Source organism: Agelaius tricolor, unplaced genomic scaffold (genome assembly GCF_023055355.1).
Source record: "Agelaius tricolor isolate 1412-34295 unplaced genomic scaffold, bAgeTri1.0.p SCAF_3, whole genome shotgun sequence".
Lineage (NCBI taxonomy): Eukaryota > Metazoa > Chordata > Aves > Passeriformes > Icteridae > Agelaius > Agelaius tricolor.
In genome coordinates, this window is record NW_027269263.1 from 54,525,975 (window position 1) to 54,543,844 (window position 17,870).

Consider the following 17,870-nt stretch of genomic DNA (forward strand, 5'->3'; position numbering starts at 1 on the left):
CTAGGTAGTGGTACTGGTCTAGGTAGTAGCAATTTCTCTTCCCTTTCCTGAGAAGCAGCAATATTAGCTTAAGAGGAAAGGACACAGGGTTAAGTTTCTGTCTTGGAGATAAAGGTTTGCAGAGTGAAGAGCAGGGAAAAGGAATGATGGAGACCTCTTCCTATGCTCCACCTCACACAGAGCCCAGAGCTGTTATTATTGCCCCTAGCCTGGTACCTGCTTTCTGTAGCAGTTCCTCAAATATTTTGAGCTTCCCAGTTTTGTATGAAGGTCTCATTTTTCCATTTGTCTTATATCAAGAATGTTTGTTGGTGAAGTTCTTGTGTTTTCTTCATGACTGGCTGTTCAATGTGCTACAAACCCACTCTGATGTATCCTGAAGGGAGTGCCAGGGGCCCAGCTATGGTGTGTCCTGTACTGGTGTAAATGGGAGTACTGCTGTCACATGCAAAGACTCTCCTTGCCTCTGTTTTTCAAATGGAAATTCAAATTTTGATCAAATGTTTGTTTTATTTACTATTTTCTTATCCCAAACTCAAGACCAATCCATGAAGTTTGGGATTTAGATTATCATCTGGGAGCTGCCCTGTAGCCATCCCTGGAAACTCATTTTTAATTCAGGTGAAAGAGATGATGGCAGTCACAGCAGCACTGCCTCCCCCAGTCCCAGCTGTCACCTCTGCCTCCAGCACTGTACATTCCTGCATGTCCCCTTTGTTGATGAAAAACCCCATGTTCTTGCTGATGCCTCACTTTGTGGGGTTTTTTTGACAGTTTGAAGGCAGCAGGCTGCTTGGTTCTTTAATGGTATTTGTAGGCCAGTGTCCCTGTGGAAAAATTGCAAGCCAAGAAAGAAACACAATGTGACCAAAGATTTCAGGAGCCCAAAGTTAAAGCAAGGAGATAGAGTCAGTCACGGATATGCTATTCTCCTGTCTTTCAAATTTCTTATTTGAATGCTCAGCTATGATCCTAAGAGCATTAGCTATTATTAGGCAGCTATTTTTTTTAAATTCTTCAATAGAATATTTGCAGTTTTGAGTAGGAGTGCTGCATTTCTTTAATCCCTATGGCAGTGCTGGTTCTGCTTCAGGCTAACAGATGACAAAGACTTTGGCAAGTTACCAATTAACCTTTTTTTCATTTCCTGCTCTTCAAAACCTCTGGGATCTGGTCTACACTAGTGAGGATGGGATGTTTTACCTTCACCACCCTCCTAGAATCTGTTAATTCACCTTCTGGCAGTTCCTCTCTCCCTCTTCTGATATATAGAAAGGAGATAAAATTAAGGAAAATTATTTTCCCCTTTATTGTAATTTAATTCTTTTAAACTATTAGGTGTTGCAATTTTGTGAAGATCTATCAGCTGTGTCTGACTCACACTTGGATGGCCAGTGTCATTGCACTAGCCTTGGGCTGGACCTAAACATAAACTTCCACATGTCCAGCACCCACACTGCAGGTGACATCCAGTGGCATGTTGGTAGTATGTTTCCCACACTGCAGGTGACATCCAGTGGCATGTTGGTAGTATGTTTCCCACACTGCAGGTGACATCCAGTGGCATGTTGGTAGTATGTTTCCCACACTGCAGGTGACATCCAGTGGCATGTTGGTAGCATGTTTCCCACACTGCAGGTGACATCCAGTGGGATGTTTCCCCAGGCCCTCTGTCTCCACAGGGAATGGCCCTCAGGTGTTTCTGCCGGCCTGTTGAGCACAGGACTCTTTAGAGTGATCATGGATACACAGGCAGTGCTTCAAGTGGCAAACTCTGAGCACAGGATCAGTTTGTATCACTGCACTGCCCATGGCAGGGGGTGCTGGGAATCATGTGGGCCTCTGTGGTGACAGGGGAGGTCAGGTCCCATCTGAGGACAGTGGATGTGCCACCCCCTCCATGGACACTCCTGGTCCCAGGCATGAGGAAGGGCTGGGGGGAAGAGGGAGGTCAGAGGGGACTGACAAATGGAGATTTCTATTTAACTAGCAGGGAAAGGTGCACCCTGGCCCCAGGGAAGGGAGGGAGTTTGGGAGAAGGTGTGGGAAGAGAATGGTATTTGCAAGCACAGAAAGTCACCACCAGTGAGAAAAGGAAGAAGGTGGCTAATTGCCATGCCAGTCCAGTTCTCCCAGGAGCAAAGGCAAAATGCTTGCACACAGCATTCCCAGCCTTCAGCAGGTGGGAAGCCCACAACTTTGCATCCTGCCTCTGCACTCCAGAGGCAGATAGGCTCAAAAACCTCAGCAACAGCCCAGAAAACCAGCAGCACAGTTGGAAGCTGAGGTTATTGTGAAGGTCAGCAGGGCAGAGGAGGAAGGCAAAGGCTGACTTTTGCATAGGTGGAGTAAGAGAAAATAATCCTGCTCAACACTGATGTCCTGGCTACTTTTACATTGATATATGCTTTTACATTGATGTGGTGCAGTGTGGGCTGATGAATTGTGCCCTGGCCCAGAATTGTGCCCTGGCCCAGATAGCCAGAATTCAAGTACTGCATTCAACTTTTAAGCAACCTGAGACATCTCTATCTGGTGACAACCTTTTTTAAAGTTGCCATCTGGTTTTCAAGAGCAGGCTATGCTGCAGTTGTTCCACCATATGCCCTCTCTGGCAAAGGTGAGATCACAGGCTGGAGCAGGAGGGAGGAGGTCTGCCCCTTAGCCTGCCTGCCCTTAGCCTGGTGTGGGGTGGCTGGGTAACCACATCTTAAGGAAGGGCAAGTCAAGTTCCACCTCTGGCTTGACTAGTGGTAGCCCAGTAGTCTCTGACTTTTTCTTTCTCACAAATAGGGAGCTAAAGGGCTTGCAATAGGGAACTAAAGGGCTTGCACTTTACTCCAACCCCTGCACTACACTCCTCAGCCCAGTCTTTCTCTTTATAGACACCAGCAAGGCAGACATACAAGAATTTGAGGTTTGGCTTTATTTCTCAAAAAAATGCAACTTCACATCAACTATCCCCCATTTTCTGGTGTAGTGTCATCCCTCAACCTTTTTCTAAGAACTTACACATATGCACATAGTATATAGTAACACATATGCATTTTTATATACATGATGTACTACAAAAAATCCAGAAAGTGTCAGCAGATATGGTACTGTGGAGCAGAAGGGGAAAGACTGTTAAGCCCTGTGATTTCCCTGACCGACATGCACTCAGCACATGATGAAATAAAAGGCTGGGTGCTAATCTGTGGTGGTTGTACCCAGGCTCTAAGACCTGCTTCCACTGGCAAAAAGCTGCCATGAACTTCACCACCATGCCCACAAGCAAGCATGTCAGGAAGGGGCTGACTGAAGATCTCCTACAAGGTTCCACACATGGTGGAGCTGTCATATGAGGTGTTGCAAATAGCACAGATCTCCCATGGCTTAATCTGTACTCCTAATCAGTGGGATCAACTCATCCATGGGACTGTAGCTTCTATTACCCAGGGTAACAACAAAGAAGTCCAAGGGGATGGGTGTTCCTCTATTTTCCATCAGCAAAGTGCTTTTCTATTGAAGGCTGTAGGAGCCTTCAATAGAAAGAGCTGTAGGAGCTGTGCTTGTGCAAGGTTAGAGAGAAGGGCAATTTTGCAGCTGTCACCTCAGAATATTTAAAGCAGGTGATTTAGGCAATTCCACACAAACTTTCTCCCTGTGAAAAGACTCTGTAGCTGGGGCAGCTGAATAATCTGGCCCTGGAGTATTCACAATTAATTCATATTTCCTGTTGCCTCCCAGCCTTTTCCTGTGTTTAATCTGTTAATTAGAAGCAGGTAATCAAGGTTGTGTTGAAAACATCTGAAGCAACTGTTGCCCTCATACTTCCTGCTCTGTCCACCCACTCACCAGCAGAACTATATCAGCAGAGATCCTGAGCTTCCCTTTCTAGGAACAGCTCTCATGTGGGTAATGCCATAGCAGTGTGGAGGTGCTGCTTTTGAGTACAGGCACCAAGATGCCTACCCACAACCAGGGTAGGTTATGAATTTGCAGTATTACCAACTCTTTCACAGTAGCTCCCCTAGACCACCTCTTCATCCATGGTAGATTGAACGTAGCTCAGTGGAAGAGGGACTAGCTCCCTGTGAAATAGCATCATTTTTCCTCTTCACATTTGTCCTGAATGATAAAAACCATTTCTCTTGTGTATTTTGATTCCCAGCAATGCCTTCTCCTCAGCGTTTCAGTGGTGAGAGCATTATCATTTGGAGTGACCTTGACATCACCATCTCCGTACCGTGGTACATTGGGCTGATGTTCAGAACCAGGAAAGTCAATGGCATGTTAATGCAAGCCAATGCTGGGGCTGCATCCAAGATCAACATTCAGGTAAAGTGTGGCTGCCTTTGCCTAGAAAAGAATTAATACTCCCCCAGCAGTGGATATGGTCAGATGAACTACACAGCTTCATCCACCTAGCTAAGTGCATGTCAATAAAAACATATCATTATTTTAGCCTTTTACAATGATCAAAAAGTGAATGATCAAAATATCATTATAAAAACCATATTAATTTAAAATTATTTTTCTAGTCAGAGGTAGTAGTGGGCATTAATATAGATGTAAAAAATGGATCTATTCCTTTGGGGGTTTTTTGCCCATAAGGGAAGCTGGAGTCTGAATGTCCAAAATTATACAAAGGAGTTCTTGCAAGCATTCCCATCTTTACTCTTTGAGCTTTTTTTCCTTTTGGGTTCTCTTAGGAAATGTTATTATCTTGCCCTCCACCTCCTTCTGCATCAGGTACAAATATGTAGCAAAAAAAGACATGGTTGGTTTTTTTTTCCCCAACAGATACTGAACAACTATGTGCAGTTTGAAGTGTACAGTGGCCTGAGCCAGGTTGCTAGTTTGAAGATGAGCCAGTCACGGGTCAGTGATGGGGAATGGCATCATTTATTAGTAGAGCTGAAGAGTGCAAAAGATGGTAAAGATCTCAAGTACCTTGCTGTCATGTCCTTGGACTATGGGATGTACCAGGTAAGGCAGCGTAGAAGCTTTGCCACTGAGCACTGCACAAATGCTTTTAGGAGAAACTAGGATAGAGGACTGTGGACAAGTACTTATGCTGTGAGACATGTTCTGCAGTGATTTATGCCTAATCAATTATATTAATTTATTAAACTTTATGATAATATATCTTACAAAGAAGTCATAAAAAGACACATTCCAATGTCTGGCTCCTCACTGCTTTGGTATTTTTTATGTAATCTGTCAGCTACTGCTTGACTCTATCACAACTCTGATAGTGCTTCTTATCAGCTGTTGTTTTCCTCACAGAGCACTGTGCAGATTGGAAATCAACTACCTGGATTGAAAATGAAAAGCATCATTGTGGGAGGTGTCTCTGGAGACCAAGTCTCTGTTCAGCAGGGATTTTATGGATGTATGCAGGTATGAAATTAAAAGTGTAGCAATAAATTTTGAACTCATGAGAAAATGCCCAGGTGAAAATGTGGGAGGTTTCTTTTTCATCCACCCTGAAACATTTCTGTTTCCTCCATAAAAATTATCTAAGAATCAAAATATTAAAGTCTGCCCACTTTGCCAGGTACAAATCTTATCACATAGGGGAAAAATATTTGACAAAAAAATCTGGGTTTGGCTCATCAGGTGATTTCTTTAAAATGTAACCTCATTGATTGATAAAAATAATAAATATAATAATGTACTCTGAAAGGAGACTAATTTTAAAATAATTGTCTTTTGTCACCAGGGAGTAAGAATGGGAGAGACATCTACAAACATAGCAACACTGAACATGAAACAGGCTATCAAGATCAACGTGAGGGAGGGCTGTGAAGTGGATAACCCTTGTGATTCCAACCCATGTCCCCAGCACAGCTACTGCAGTGACGACTGGGACAGCTACTCCTGTGTCTGTGACCCAGGTAACCTGCTGGCCACTCATACAGGAGCTGGATCACACCTCCATGAGCTCATCAGAAGCAGCACAGCAGCAGCAGCGTGCTGGCAAAGTGTTCATCTTCTGATTCTTCCTCTTCCAGTCAGTATTACCCTTCTCACTCTTACTCTAGCACCCTGGAAGCTGCACTCCTGGGCTAAGAATCCAGGCAATGTATCCACCAAATGGAAAGACAGTCTCTGGTCCAAAAAACTCCTGTGCACCTCCCCTTTTCTTTTAATGTTTTTTTTTTTTTCTTTCTTTCTCAGCCTTTTCTGCTGTTGAATTTCAGTCTCTCACTCTACATCCTAATCAAGATACTTTGGATGTTTTCTCTGTTTTGGAGCATGTAGCCAGCACATGCTGTCAGCACCCAGCACAGTCACTTCCCATACATGCAGCAAGAGAATACAAAGCTATTTGTAGCACATGCTCCAAATATAAAGCTGGGAACCAAAGGCACAAGGGTGCCTCAAGCATGGTAACAGACTGTCAAAAAGAATGGCTTACTATCATTTTGTTTGAGAGGGAAAGGAGTGTTTCATTTCTGACAGTATCTCAGGGGGAATCTACTGATTATCAAAGATGGGTTATTAGTGTATAAGCTTAAGACAGACAGTCTTTTGGAGACATGCAAATCATAAATTACAATGGTTGCTGTAATTTTCTTACCTTGTCTCCCCAGGGTACTTTGGGAGAGACTGTGTTGATGTATGCAACTTGAACCCATGTGAGCATGTCTCCACATGCGTGCACAAACCTAGCTCATCCCATGGCTACACCTGTGAGTGTGGACAAAGCTACTACGGACAGTACTGTGAAAGCAAGTAAGAGAATTATTTTGTTCTTGGTTTCTTGATCCTGCCAGAAAGCTCTTCACCTAGGGCATCAGTCCTCCCACTTCCTGTTCTGCCCTGATAAACTTTCCTGTTACAATTTGAGTGGTATTTTAGGCTCCGTTGCCTTTTGGCATTCCTGAACTCTTCTCAGAAACTAGACATGTTATTCAGGAGCCAGTTTGCTTCATCAGCTGCTCAGGGGCTCAACCAGTTCTGCTGTGTTGCACAGCACTGCATCTCACCTGTACTTTGTGGTGGGCTTGGCCTGACTTTGCTCTGCATCTCTCCTCCAGCTTCCCCAGCACACAGAGCGATGCACCAGTTCGGTGGCCTCTAGCAAGATAAAGTCTCTTGGCAGTGTAGGTCCAGTCCCTGAGCTGGCAAAGAGCCATCTCTTCTGGACAGTCTGGGGCCTGTGTCTGTTGCTTTGTGGGAGAAACGTGCTGATTCCCTCGTCAGCAGCTTCCTGGTCTCTGATAAGCATTCAGCAACCAGCCTTATCCCAAAGGCGGCACTTTGATTTACTGTAATATGGGCCATTCATGATGTGCAAATGAAGTGCATTTGTCTGCCTGTTTAGGAATGGCTCATGTGATGTTTCTTTCCCTTTGAAAACTGCAAGCTTCTTCCTCTGCCTTTTGTAGTGTGGGCTTGCAAATGTTGGCCATGCTGTTTCAAGATTTGTCTTTCATTCCTCTGGATTAGGGACACAGAGACATTGTCCCTTGTCATTATCTGCTGACATGTGTCAAGTGCAACATTGTGGTTTTCATATTCTAAAGCTTAGAAGTAAATACCTACCAATTACCATAAATAAAATTGGTCTTCAAAACAGATGGAAATAGTTTTTCTTTCCTAAAAATGAGCACCAGGGAGGGGATACCTTGTGCATTTCCAGGATCCCAGTCTCAAAGCCCTTGTCCTTCAGGCTATTGCTTGACAAACACTCCCAGCTATCAGAGAATCAGAGCTCTCCTTGCCAGAACTAGTGTTGGGGCATCTGTGGGATAACCATCTCGGAGGCTCCCCAGATGAAATAGTCCCAGTGGGAATGGGGTTTTCCTTCAGCAGGGGTGGCCTTTGGCTTGCTGCTTAGCTTCCAGTGCTGCTGCACTCAGTCTGAATCATAGTCTTTGATCCACAGTCCAGATCAAAGCTGCCACCCTCCCCTCTTCCATGTCTCCAGCCATGGGTCCCCTGTCTCTCCTCAGGCAGAGCAGGGCTTTTCAGACCTTGTAGTGAACAGTCCAAGAAAGCCAGGTTGGTTGAAAGTAGTGGCTTTTCTTTATAGGATGAACTTGGAGAGAGCTTTGCACCTGAACTGGTGTCCCTGTGGGCTGGGGCAGGATGGGGATGGGGAGTGGGACATAAAGTGTTGGGGAGCTGTACCCCAAGGCAGTTTGTGGTAGTAGATAAACCAGGGCACCGGCTCAGAGCCACCTGCACTTGAAAATACTTAGAAAAGCATTCCCTCTAGGTTTTCATAGCACTGATATTCTAAGTTTTCCCATATCATAGTGTATTTATATTTATATATGTATTGATTGTTGTTTGAGATACATTACTGTCTGTAAGCTGATGCAGTTGAGTGCAGATTTGGTCCAAAGCTTTATTTTCACCCTTTTAAAGAGGGAACTTAAAATAACTTTTTTTCAATTTGATTTTCTTTAATAGGATCGACCTACCTTGTCCCAGAGGTTGGTGGGGAAATCCCATCTGTGGCCCATGTAATTGTGAGACTAGTAAAGGGTTTGATTCTGATTGCAATAAGACGAATGGAGAGTGCCACTGCAAGGTAAGCAAAAGAAACCAGTCTTAAGTCAAAATTTTAATTTAAAAAGAAACTGTACCACTTATAATTACAAGTGAGTATCTGATACAAAGTACACACAGTTGTGCTTTGTATCACATATATATGTATGTGCACAGTGGAGTTAATCATTACCCAAAACATTTTGCTGGCACCACCCTTCTCCAAATCATACTGTACAGCTCTTATCTTATTTGTGTTTGGAAAAGCGAGCTGAGAGGATGAAAGCCTGGCTCTGATCTCTGAAGTGCAGCCTGGTTTATCAGGGGAGATCAGGCCAGGGTGCAGAGGAGTGTCAGTGGGGTTTTGTGCATCACAAGTGAGTAATGGCCATGAAACAGCTCGGGCCAGCTGGCCGAAGCTTGCCCCTGTGCTATGGCCAGCAAGAGGCCTGGCAGCTGGAGAGAGCTGCAGGGCTAAATGCTTTCCTCATCTCTGGACAGGCAGGGACAGATGGGGGACATGGGAGGGGAGGCACCTTGTCATGAAGGTTTTACAAAGGACTTCTCACAATAGGTTTTAAACTGGCTTGAATGACATCAGAAGAGCTGGGCTTGTACAGACTGGCGGCTGTGAATCTGGCCCCCTGCTCCTTTCTGAAATGCCAGCAGGACATACAGCAACTGTTGCATGAAATGGAGTCAGTGGGGTGCCAGCTCCACGCTCTTGTGCAATCCTAATGCCTCAGATCAAATACATGTACAGAGGTGATTTGAATATGGGATCATTGCGTGCTCTCCACCCTCTACGTGAAACACAAATGCACAGTGCAGGAAGTTTCCTTAGTGGCTCCTTCATGCCATACAAGAGCAGAATTGCAAAGCTGAGAAAACTGTAAATCCTCCAAGAATATGTTTGGTGGGCACTTGTTGCAAGTGCCCAAGGAGTGATATGGGCCCTGTGGCTCTGCTGCAAATGGCAATTCAAACCCTGGGTCTCTGATAATAGTAACATAACGTTTATCTGTGCTCTGCTAAATGAGCCCTTTTATGATGTACAAGCTATTAGAGCAGGTTTCAGAAATGTGGGCAGTTTGGAAGTCAAACACCTCGTGTCTCTCATTTTGGTTTTTCTAGGCCAATTACTACAGGCCCCAAAGCAGTGACACCTGCTACCCCTGCGACTGCTTCCCATCTGGCTCCCACACGCGCGCCTGCGACATGGAGACGGGACAGTGTCCCTGCAAGCCCGGCGTCATCGGGCGCCAGTGCAACCGCTGCGACAACCCCTTTGCAGAGGTCACCGTGAGGGGCTGTGAAGGTACCCTGCAGCCCAGCCACGCTGCCCGGCCCTGCGGCCCAGCCCTGCGGCCCAGCCACGCTGCCCGGCCCTGCGGCCCAGCCCTGCGGCCCAGCCATGCTGCCCGGCCACGCTGCAGTGTGGGACCAGAGCCACTGGCAGCGCGCAGATGGGGACACTGCGGGGACACTCCTGGGCCCAGCAGCATGGCTCCAGCAGCGGGGGCAATGGGGGCTGCAGCAGCCTGAACATCCACCCCTCCTCCTAGATATGTGCCAGTGTGACTCGTGGGGGCTGAGGGAATGGAAAAAAAGCTCTTATCTCTTTAATTTTTCTCACATGGAAATAGAGCCAGCTGAGGTGGAGTAGGGGGAGCAAAAGACTAGCAGCAGCTTTTCTTTAAACCCAAGTTCATCTGCCAGGGCAGTGTTGTATTGCTGAGCTGCAGCTGAAGAGGCTGGTGAGAGGCCTCATGCCTTTTGCCCACAGAGGCACCGTGCCATGTGCCTCGTGCACTCTGCCTTCCTTCCCCACCTTGCCCATCCTGCCTTTCCTCTCACCCACCCACCCACCCACTGTCCTCCTGTGATAAGCACAAAGCTGCTGCAACAGCAGTGTGTGGGCAAAATAAAGGAGAAATGTTTTCCCACAATAAAGGAGCAAGCAGAGATAGGCAGAGCCAAAATCCAGAGCCCCATAATCATCCTGAGCTCTCCTCTGCCTGTACCTGTCTGTCCAATCTGTTGGATAAGGAGCAGCTGGTGGGTTACAGCTTGGAAGGCACTGCAGAGGACAGGTATCCTGACAGGGCTTTGGAATTACAGGAAGGTCCTTCAGGCAGGTTGAAATGTCTCACTGTTACAATTTTTATCTTGTTAGAAAAATTGCATCATTTCTTTTTCTGCTTTCAGTAATTTATAATGGCTGTCCCAAAGCTTTTGAGGCTGGTATTTGGTGGCCACAGACCAAGTTTGGCCAGCCAGCTGCTGTGCCTTGTCCTAAGGGCTCAGTGGGTAAGTTCCCTGGGTAAATAATTACCTACTTTATCTGCATGCCTTTTTTTTGTTTTTTTTTTAAAGTGTACATAGGGAATAGCATTAATTCATTGGGTCTAGAGTCTGCAGCATAACTTATATATCATAAGCAGAAGAGTATAGCTAGCTGAAATCAAATACATTTGGAATACTAGCAATAAATAAATGCAGCAGTACAGCAGATAAACATGTAAAAAGCACAAAAATTCTTTATTTTCAAAAAATCAGAGCCCTATTTTCTATTTATCAAGCAATTCTTACACATGTAACTTTCAGTTTCTAGTGACTTATAAGTGTTCTTTTGCCATACAGTTCCTCTGGGCAAAGATAAAATTAGGAAAATCATATTCCTGATGACTGCTTTACTAGGATTGCAGCCTACTAAAGCTAAGAGTTGCAACAAAACTTGCATTTTTCCACACAATATCTTTTCCATAAGCAAAACAGCTGAAAAACATCTTTTATAAAGCAGATGAGCTATGTTGTTTTGTACAACAGGCAAATGACAATTTTTTCATATATGTCTCTGAAAACATGTATCAGATTTTTGAAAATAGAGTTCCCTATCTTTTCCAAAGGCTGTTCTGTGGGAAGTGAAAACTCTGTCTTGGTTCTGGACGTGGTAACTCTCTGCTGTCAGTGTTCCTTAGGCTCAGAGAGTTATAAATAGTTATGTGACTGCCCCAAATATTTCTAGGAGGAGGCCACTGCTTATAAGTGTGCAGAAGATTTGTGGTCAACCTAGCTCCTGTCCTAAAGACTTTAGGAGATAGAATTTTTTTTAGGTGAAGAATATTTTCATGATTAAGCAGTATGAAGCTGAATTAACATGAGTTTTCTGCAGTGTTCTTGAAGTGGTTCACCCAAGCGTCTCTTCTAGGCGATGTTGCTTATTGTAATTGCACGCTCTAAGTAAATTTTACAAATTATTCAAGTAAGCCTTATAATAATGAATATTCAGACTAAGAACCTGAGGCTTAATTGTATTCACCTAATAATGGAAGAGAAATAATATAATTAGATCCAGTAAAATTAAATATAGTTCTTATTTAGATATTGGTAATTAAATGGCTTAGACATATTCAGTATGTTATGTGCAAATTAACTAGCACAAATGTCAATTTTGAATTAGATTACTTGCAATTCATGGTGAAGGATCCTCAGCCAAGAATTGCATTTTAAAATTATTTGACAAATAGTACAAAATATAATAGGCTAAATGAAACAGTAAGCTGCTCACAGTCCATTTACAAGGGCAAAAAGGCAATTATGCATGTTGGTTGAAGTGTTTAGCACATGCAGATGTGTGGGCATGTGTTGATGTAAGTACAGCATTTGTCCAGGAAGTCTTCCTATATAGGCTATTGCACAGAAATCTCAGCAGGGGTTGGTTTTCAGAAGTACTTAGGAAGTGCAGAGTCCTTCTCTTTTTTGGCATAAAGAAATGAATTAATTAATTTTAGAATAATCAGGCAGTGAGGCTGAGAGCAGTTGGGCAGAGCTTGGAGTTTAGCTGACTTTTCTCCAAAGGCTGGCAAAAGCAATTCCTCAAGATTAGTAGTCTTTAACTTTTCTCTCGCAGGAATCCCCTGTTTGGAAATTGAAATACATGTGTAGCTTTGAGCAACTTCAAAATGTAGGAAATCTGAAAGTCTAGGATAGTTGAAATCTATGAATATTTACCCTGCACAATTCAGAACATTGTTTGCCACTAGATGCTTTGTTTCCCTCAGGAAATGCCGTTCGCCATTGTAACATTGAGAAGGGCTGGCTGCCTCCTGAGCTTTTCAACTGCACCACCAACACTTTTGTGGATCTAAAAATCATGGTAAGCTGGGTTTTCTCAGTTTTCCCTTTATTTTGTGAATAATGACCAGTTTGGACTCCAGTTTGATATCCCTGCACTCAGTCTTTTGACTGCAACCTTGAACGGCCTCATTTTCCATCAGGACCCTGGTGCTTTTCTGACTCTCAGTTACATCTGTCATTGAGTTTTGTTGCCAACTCTTTCTCAAGACAAACAAAATTTTGACCAAACAATTCCCGTGTGCCAAAAATTGTGATTGTCTTTGTAACTAGAATGAAAAAAATACATGTGTAATTGGATTTTTTTCTTCCTTTTTATCTGATTCAGAATGAGAAGTTACACCACAATGAGACCAGGTTGGATGGAGATAAAACCATACGGATCGTGAGAGCGCTGCAGAATGCCACCAAATATACACACAGCTTGTATGGCAACGACGTGAGGACAGCTTACCAGATCATGATCCGGGTCCTCCAGTACGAGAGCCAGCAGCAAGGGTTTGACTTGGCAGCCACAAGGGATGTGGAATTCAATGAGGTAAGAGAAATACTGTACACTGTGCTGAGCCCTTACAGTTTCCCTTAAAAATTAGGTGGCAGTGGGTAATTAAATTTGTCTTTGACCAAGGTGAAGCTAATATTGTGTAATTGACTAATTTGTTCCACAAATAAGCCTTTCTTCTCAGATTAGAATGGGAGGTTGGTTATGCATGTGTCTATGCATGCATGTGTATGTGTAATACAAATATAATAGAATGTGCTTTTCTAAAAAATATCATCATAGTAACAGCCAAAAGAAATATTCCCCATATGAAAAGAAATTATCACATTAATGTGTTTTTCCTGGCTAAAATAGTTTTGTGTACTGTATTTATTTTTGTTGTAAAACATGTCTGATGTGATCATGCTCATTTAAATGTGCAGCGAATTAAGTCTGAGCCAGTTACTGACTCTGAAGGTTTCCTCTAATTCAGTCATGAGTTGGTACATTGAAAGACATTCCATATCATTGGTATTTTAAGGCACATACTAAAATGTGTGCCAGAGAGCTTCTGCTACTCAGAACATTGATGAAAGTCACAGTTATTACCAAAGACCTGACCAGGGCTAGAGAACAAACTGTAGCATCCTCCCTGTCTGGTAAAATATGTAGTTGTGGTGGAAAAATGTGAAATTTGAAGGCAGTTGGGAGTATTCTGTGATGTGATAATGTGAAGGCTGGATGACCCATGTCAGGCTTGTAGAGCTTTCCTGAGTCCCATGTGTACAGGGGATACTGTTCTCCACTCTTGCCCATACTATCACCAAGATCCTGGCCATGGCACAACACAGAGTCCAAGCTAAAACATCTGTTGGATCTGTGCTAGCAGAGCCCAGAGCTTGGGCACCAGCATGGGGAATGACCCTCCATGGGTCAAGACTGGTGTCTGTGCTGGCCAAAGATCTGTTTGGCTCCCTGAGAATGTGTGCTACACCCATGTCACTGCTCACAGTACTCCAGAAGCATCAGACAGGTCAGGCAGACCGGGGATGAAATTGGAGAACCTGTGCAAAGCCAAGCTGCACCAGGAGAGGATGTCACTGGAGAGTTAGGAGCAGGAAGAAATGCAGCTGAGAAAATTCCTTAGTGTCTTGGGCTGTATAATCAGCAGAGAGTGGAGAACTTCTGAAACATTTTATGGTTTAGATGCACCAAATTTTAAGAGATTCAGTTTTTTCTTTCCTGTGGTGTGTGAAGCAGGCCATTCAGATCTTGAAAAGGAGCTTCATTTCTAGCATGTTTTGTTAAGTAGAAATATGAACAATAAGCAAAAAAAAAAAAAAATGGTTTGGAAACATATGCTTTAATTTATTGTTCTCTGCACTTGGCACTGAAATTCATACAGATGATGTTTTCATGAACTCCCTAAATATTTTAGGATAGGTCAGGAATTTGAAAACTAATGAGTACAGCTCATGAATAAAAGGAGGCAACATCCTAGGCTGAGGAACCACAAGGGGGGAAGGAATTTTTTTTTCATAATCCTACATAGAAGCCTGAAAAATAGATAATAAAAAACCATAAATAATGTTCACAAACACGGAGGAGGCCTGGTACCAAGTACAGTATGTGTCTCCTGCATTCCTGGGATCCATGTTGTGCTTCTCACCCTAGGTAAAGGTGGTCATATTGGGAGTTCTTTCAGCTCAGATACGTGCTTGCAGCCTCAAACAGTACAGACAGGATACAGACAGCTCCTTCTAAATGAAGCCTAAATATTTGTCTTGGCTATTTTAGAGCTTGTGGTGATTAATTCTTACTGCCATTTACGCCAATTTTACCTTTGTTAGGAATTAGGTTTTGTTACAACAACATAGTTCATATGTACACCAAGATTAAAAACTTTTTAGCTTTTTTCTCACTTAAGCCATTTAGCACACTCTTTTGGGGTCAATCTCCTTCCATTCACCCTGAGGGTCCCTTTGCATATTTTTCCAAGAAAGGGCAGAAGAGTCAGGTCCTCAGAAAGAAATGCCTTTTTAATACCATTTGTAAGCAATGTAAAAATGGGGAGACAATGACATGATCTAAGCTTTCTTATGTATTTTCAACTTTGTCTATGCAAGTTAATATTCGCTCTTAGCATTCTTCACTGTCTAAGTTGTCTTCATTATCCAGGAAACAAAGCAAAAAAAAAATTAAAAGAGGAAGTGATATTTCTATTCATGGCTTTCTTTTGTTTTTTAACAAAAAAGCATTATTTTGATTTATCTGGAGACGTTCTTCAGTGTACCTGCTAAGAGCTGTGCTTTTCATGTGTCTGATCTCTCAGAAACAAAGAAAACATGGATAGGTTCTCCTCCTGCATTTCTTGCTCGATTTCTTGTCATTAGGAGGAAGAAAGTAGGCAGTTCTCTTACAGTCTCCATTTTTGGCTTACTTTACTTGTAAAAAGTTTAGAGGGATTTGCTTTACATGACCAAAAAACCTCTGGGTGAGTAACTGGTGTGTGTATTTTATATGGCTGCAGTAGAACATGCCTGCATTAAATATTTCATTATACACTTACCTAAGGCAGTCAGGCAAATAATTTTCAATACTTCTCACTTGAAACCCAGCTCTGTGTTTGATTCATAATTCAGGCTTGTACTTTATTTCTCAGAATATTATCAAAGTGGGTAGTGCTTTGCTGGACCCTGGCAACAAGGAGCACTGGGAGCAAATTCAGCGAACAGAGGGTGGCACCGCTCACCTGCTCAGGCACTATGAGGAATATTTCAACAATGTGGCCCAGAACATGAAAAAAACCTACATGAGACCCTTTGTCATTGTTGCTACTAACATGAGTGAGTATCTGTGTTGAAAACTGATCAAAACCCTTTTTTGACTCTTAAAAATGTGCTGGACAGAGGTGCTAGTTATTTGTTTCAGTAGTACCTACTGAGAAAAATCATTGCATTGTTTCAAATCCATCAAGCCTTGATCCATATCTTTCAGTTGTCATGGGGGCCTCCTGGGAAGTTTCTGATCTGTTTTGCCTCTGGACCATGCCACTGCTCCATGTGGCTTTTGTTGCAGTCATAGCAGTGTAGAGATAGTAGGAAGGACTAAGTTTGTAAATAAAGGTAATGCCTTTTGAGACCAACTAATATAGTTGAATGTAGTACATCTCATTTTTGGAGGAGTCACACCAACACCACCTGCAGTAAAAAAAAAAGTAACCCTACTGTTGATTTTGTTGCATATTATTGATCTTACTTGCATAGGTGGGAATGCCCATGGAGGTGATGGAATTCCCAGCACTGGAGATGTTCAAGAAGAAACTGGATGTGGCATTTAGTGCTGTGGTCTAATTGACAGGCTAATGATCTATCAAAGGTTTGACTCAATGCTCTTATAGGTCTTTTCCAACCTAGCTGATTCTGTGATTATACCTCTGATTTTCACATGCTTTCCTAACTTGGAACCTATCCAGAAAACCATCATCTGTAGAGATTCTTGTACTGAAAGGTATTTTCACAGAATCACCAGCCCTTCAAATGGCATCCTAGTCTTGCAAAACCCATAATCAGAACAAAATCTATGGGATCCAAAAGATCCAAAATGAGTGTAAATTGAGAAGGAAACATCAGGCATACCTTGTTCACCTATCACAGGAAATTTCTCCTCTGACAAACAAATAGCAGCTCCTGCACTTTGGACTGTGATGTATTTCATAGACATCTCTGCAGTGCATATGCAGATGAAGCACAGCAATCACAGCCTAGTCAGCTTCTTTCCCCATTTTCTCCCCTGCTCTCTCTATTTCATTTTCTTCCTAGCTACAAGCAGTCTGAGCTGAGGGGGTGTTGGTGATAGTCCTGCCCTGGGTGTGAGGTGAGATGCAGCCAGCTGACCTTCAGAAGTCCCTCACAAGCAGCATTGCTATTTGGTTTTTCTTTCAGAGGTGCTCTAAACTATATAAGCCTGAACTTGTGTTTAGCTTTTCAAGCTGTTGCTTTTATTTCAGATATTAAGAAGGCTTATGTGCCAAAAGTTGGTCTTATTTTCCCAACTACACCTGCTGTTACAGTAAGAATTTTAATTGGCTACAAACCTTGTCCCAAGAATGCTTTATGTCCACAGTCACAGGGGCAGAAAATCAAAGGCATGAGGCAGTCAAGTTACAAAGGCTGTAGCATCCTGCATCAGTGGGGCATAGATTATTGTTGAACTATGCCAAACTGAAACACTTTGATTTTTCTTTAATAAACTGAAATACTTTATTATGATTCAGGACAATGAGAATCAAAATCTTTTTATCTTCATACTCAGAAAAAAATGTGCTTAGGATTTTAATGCAACTAAACTGAGATGAAAACAAACCCCAGAATTTCTTGCAGGTTGTAAATCATGATTTTTTTTCAACCAGTTCTTCCTGTGTAAAGGAGGTGCGAGCTTGAGAGTGATGAGGCAACTCTGGCCTGAAAGAGGTCTGTTTTCTTTTGAACAGTTTTTCCAGGTGAACATGGTGTTAATAGAGTTTCCTAATGGTTCATCTGGGAGTTAGTTAGAACCTAGGAAAGGAATGGGAATTTGTGGGTCTTAACGTGGATATTTCTTCATACAGAAATTTGCAGAGTATCACACCTTTTGGTGTAGGGTTACCCCCAGGACATGTAAATTGGCACTCAGTGACTTGTCCTAAATGAGAAAGTTAAAGCCAACTCAACTGCTTTTAAGTATTTGGGCAGTTTAACAGGCAGAGATGATGAGCCAGGGAGGA

At 43.0% G+C, this 17,870-nt stretch overlaps 1 protein-coding gene across 7 annotated transcripts in view; it reads left to right on the forward strand.

Annotated features, from left to right (window-relative positions):
• Positions 1-17,870, forward strand: part of CELSR1 (cadherin EGF LAG seven-pass G-type receptor 1) — a 165,707-nt gene that overhangs the window by 120,480 nt on the left and 27,357 nt on the right. For all 7 annotated transcript variants that reach the window (XM_071423862.1, XM_071423864.1, XM_071423865.1 and 4 more), the window contains exons 9-19: positions 4,154-4,320; positions 4,786-4,971; positions 5,272-5,385; positions 5,708-5,882; positions 6,582-6,723; positions 8,410-8,530; positions 9,622-9,805; positions 10,696-10,797; positions 12,552-12,646; positions 12,953-13,162; positions 15,768-15,951. In XM_071423862.1, the coding sequence (XP_071279963.1) occupies positions 4,154-4,320; positions 4,786-4,971; positions 5,272-5,385; positions 5,708-5,882; positions 6,582-6,723; positions 8,410-8,530; positions 9,622-9,805; positions 10,696-10,797; positions 12,552-12,646; positions 12,953-13,162; positions 15,768-15,951 (1,680 nt within the window). The remainder of the gene's footprint in view (positions 1-4,153; positions 4,321-4,785; positions 4,972-5,271; positions 5,386-5,707; positions 5,883-6,581; positions 6,724-8,409; positions 8,531-9,621; positions 9,806-10,695; positions 10,798-12,551; positions 12,647-12,952; positions 13,163-15,767; positions 15,952-17,870) is intronic.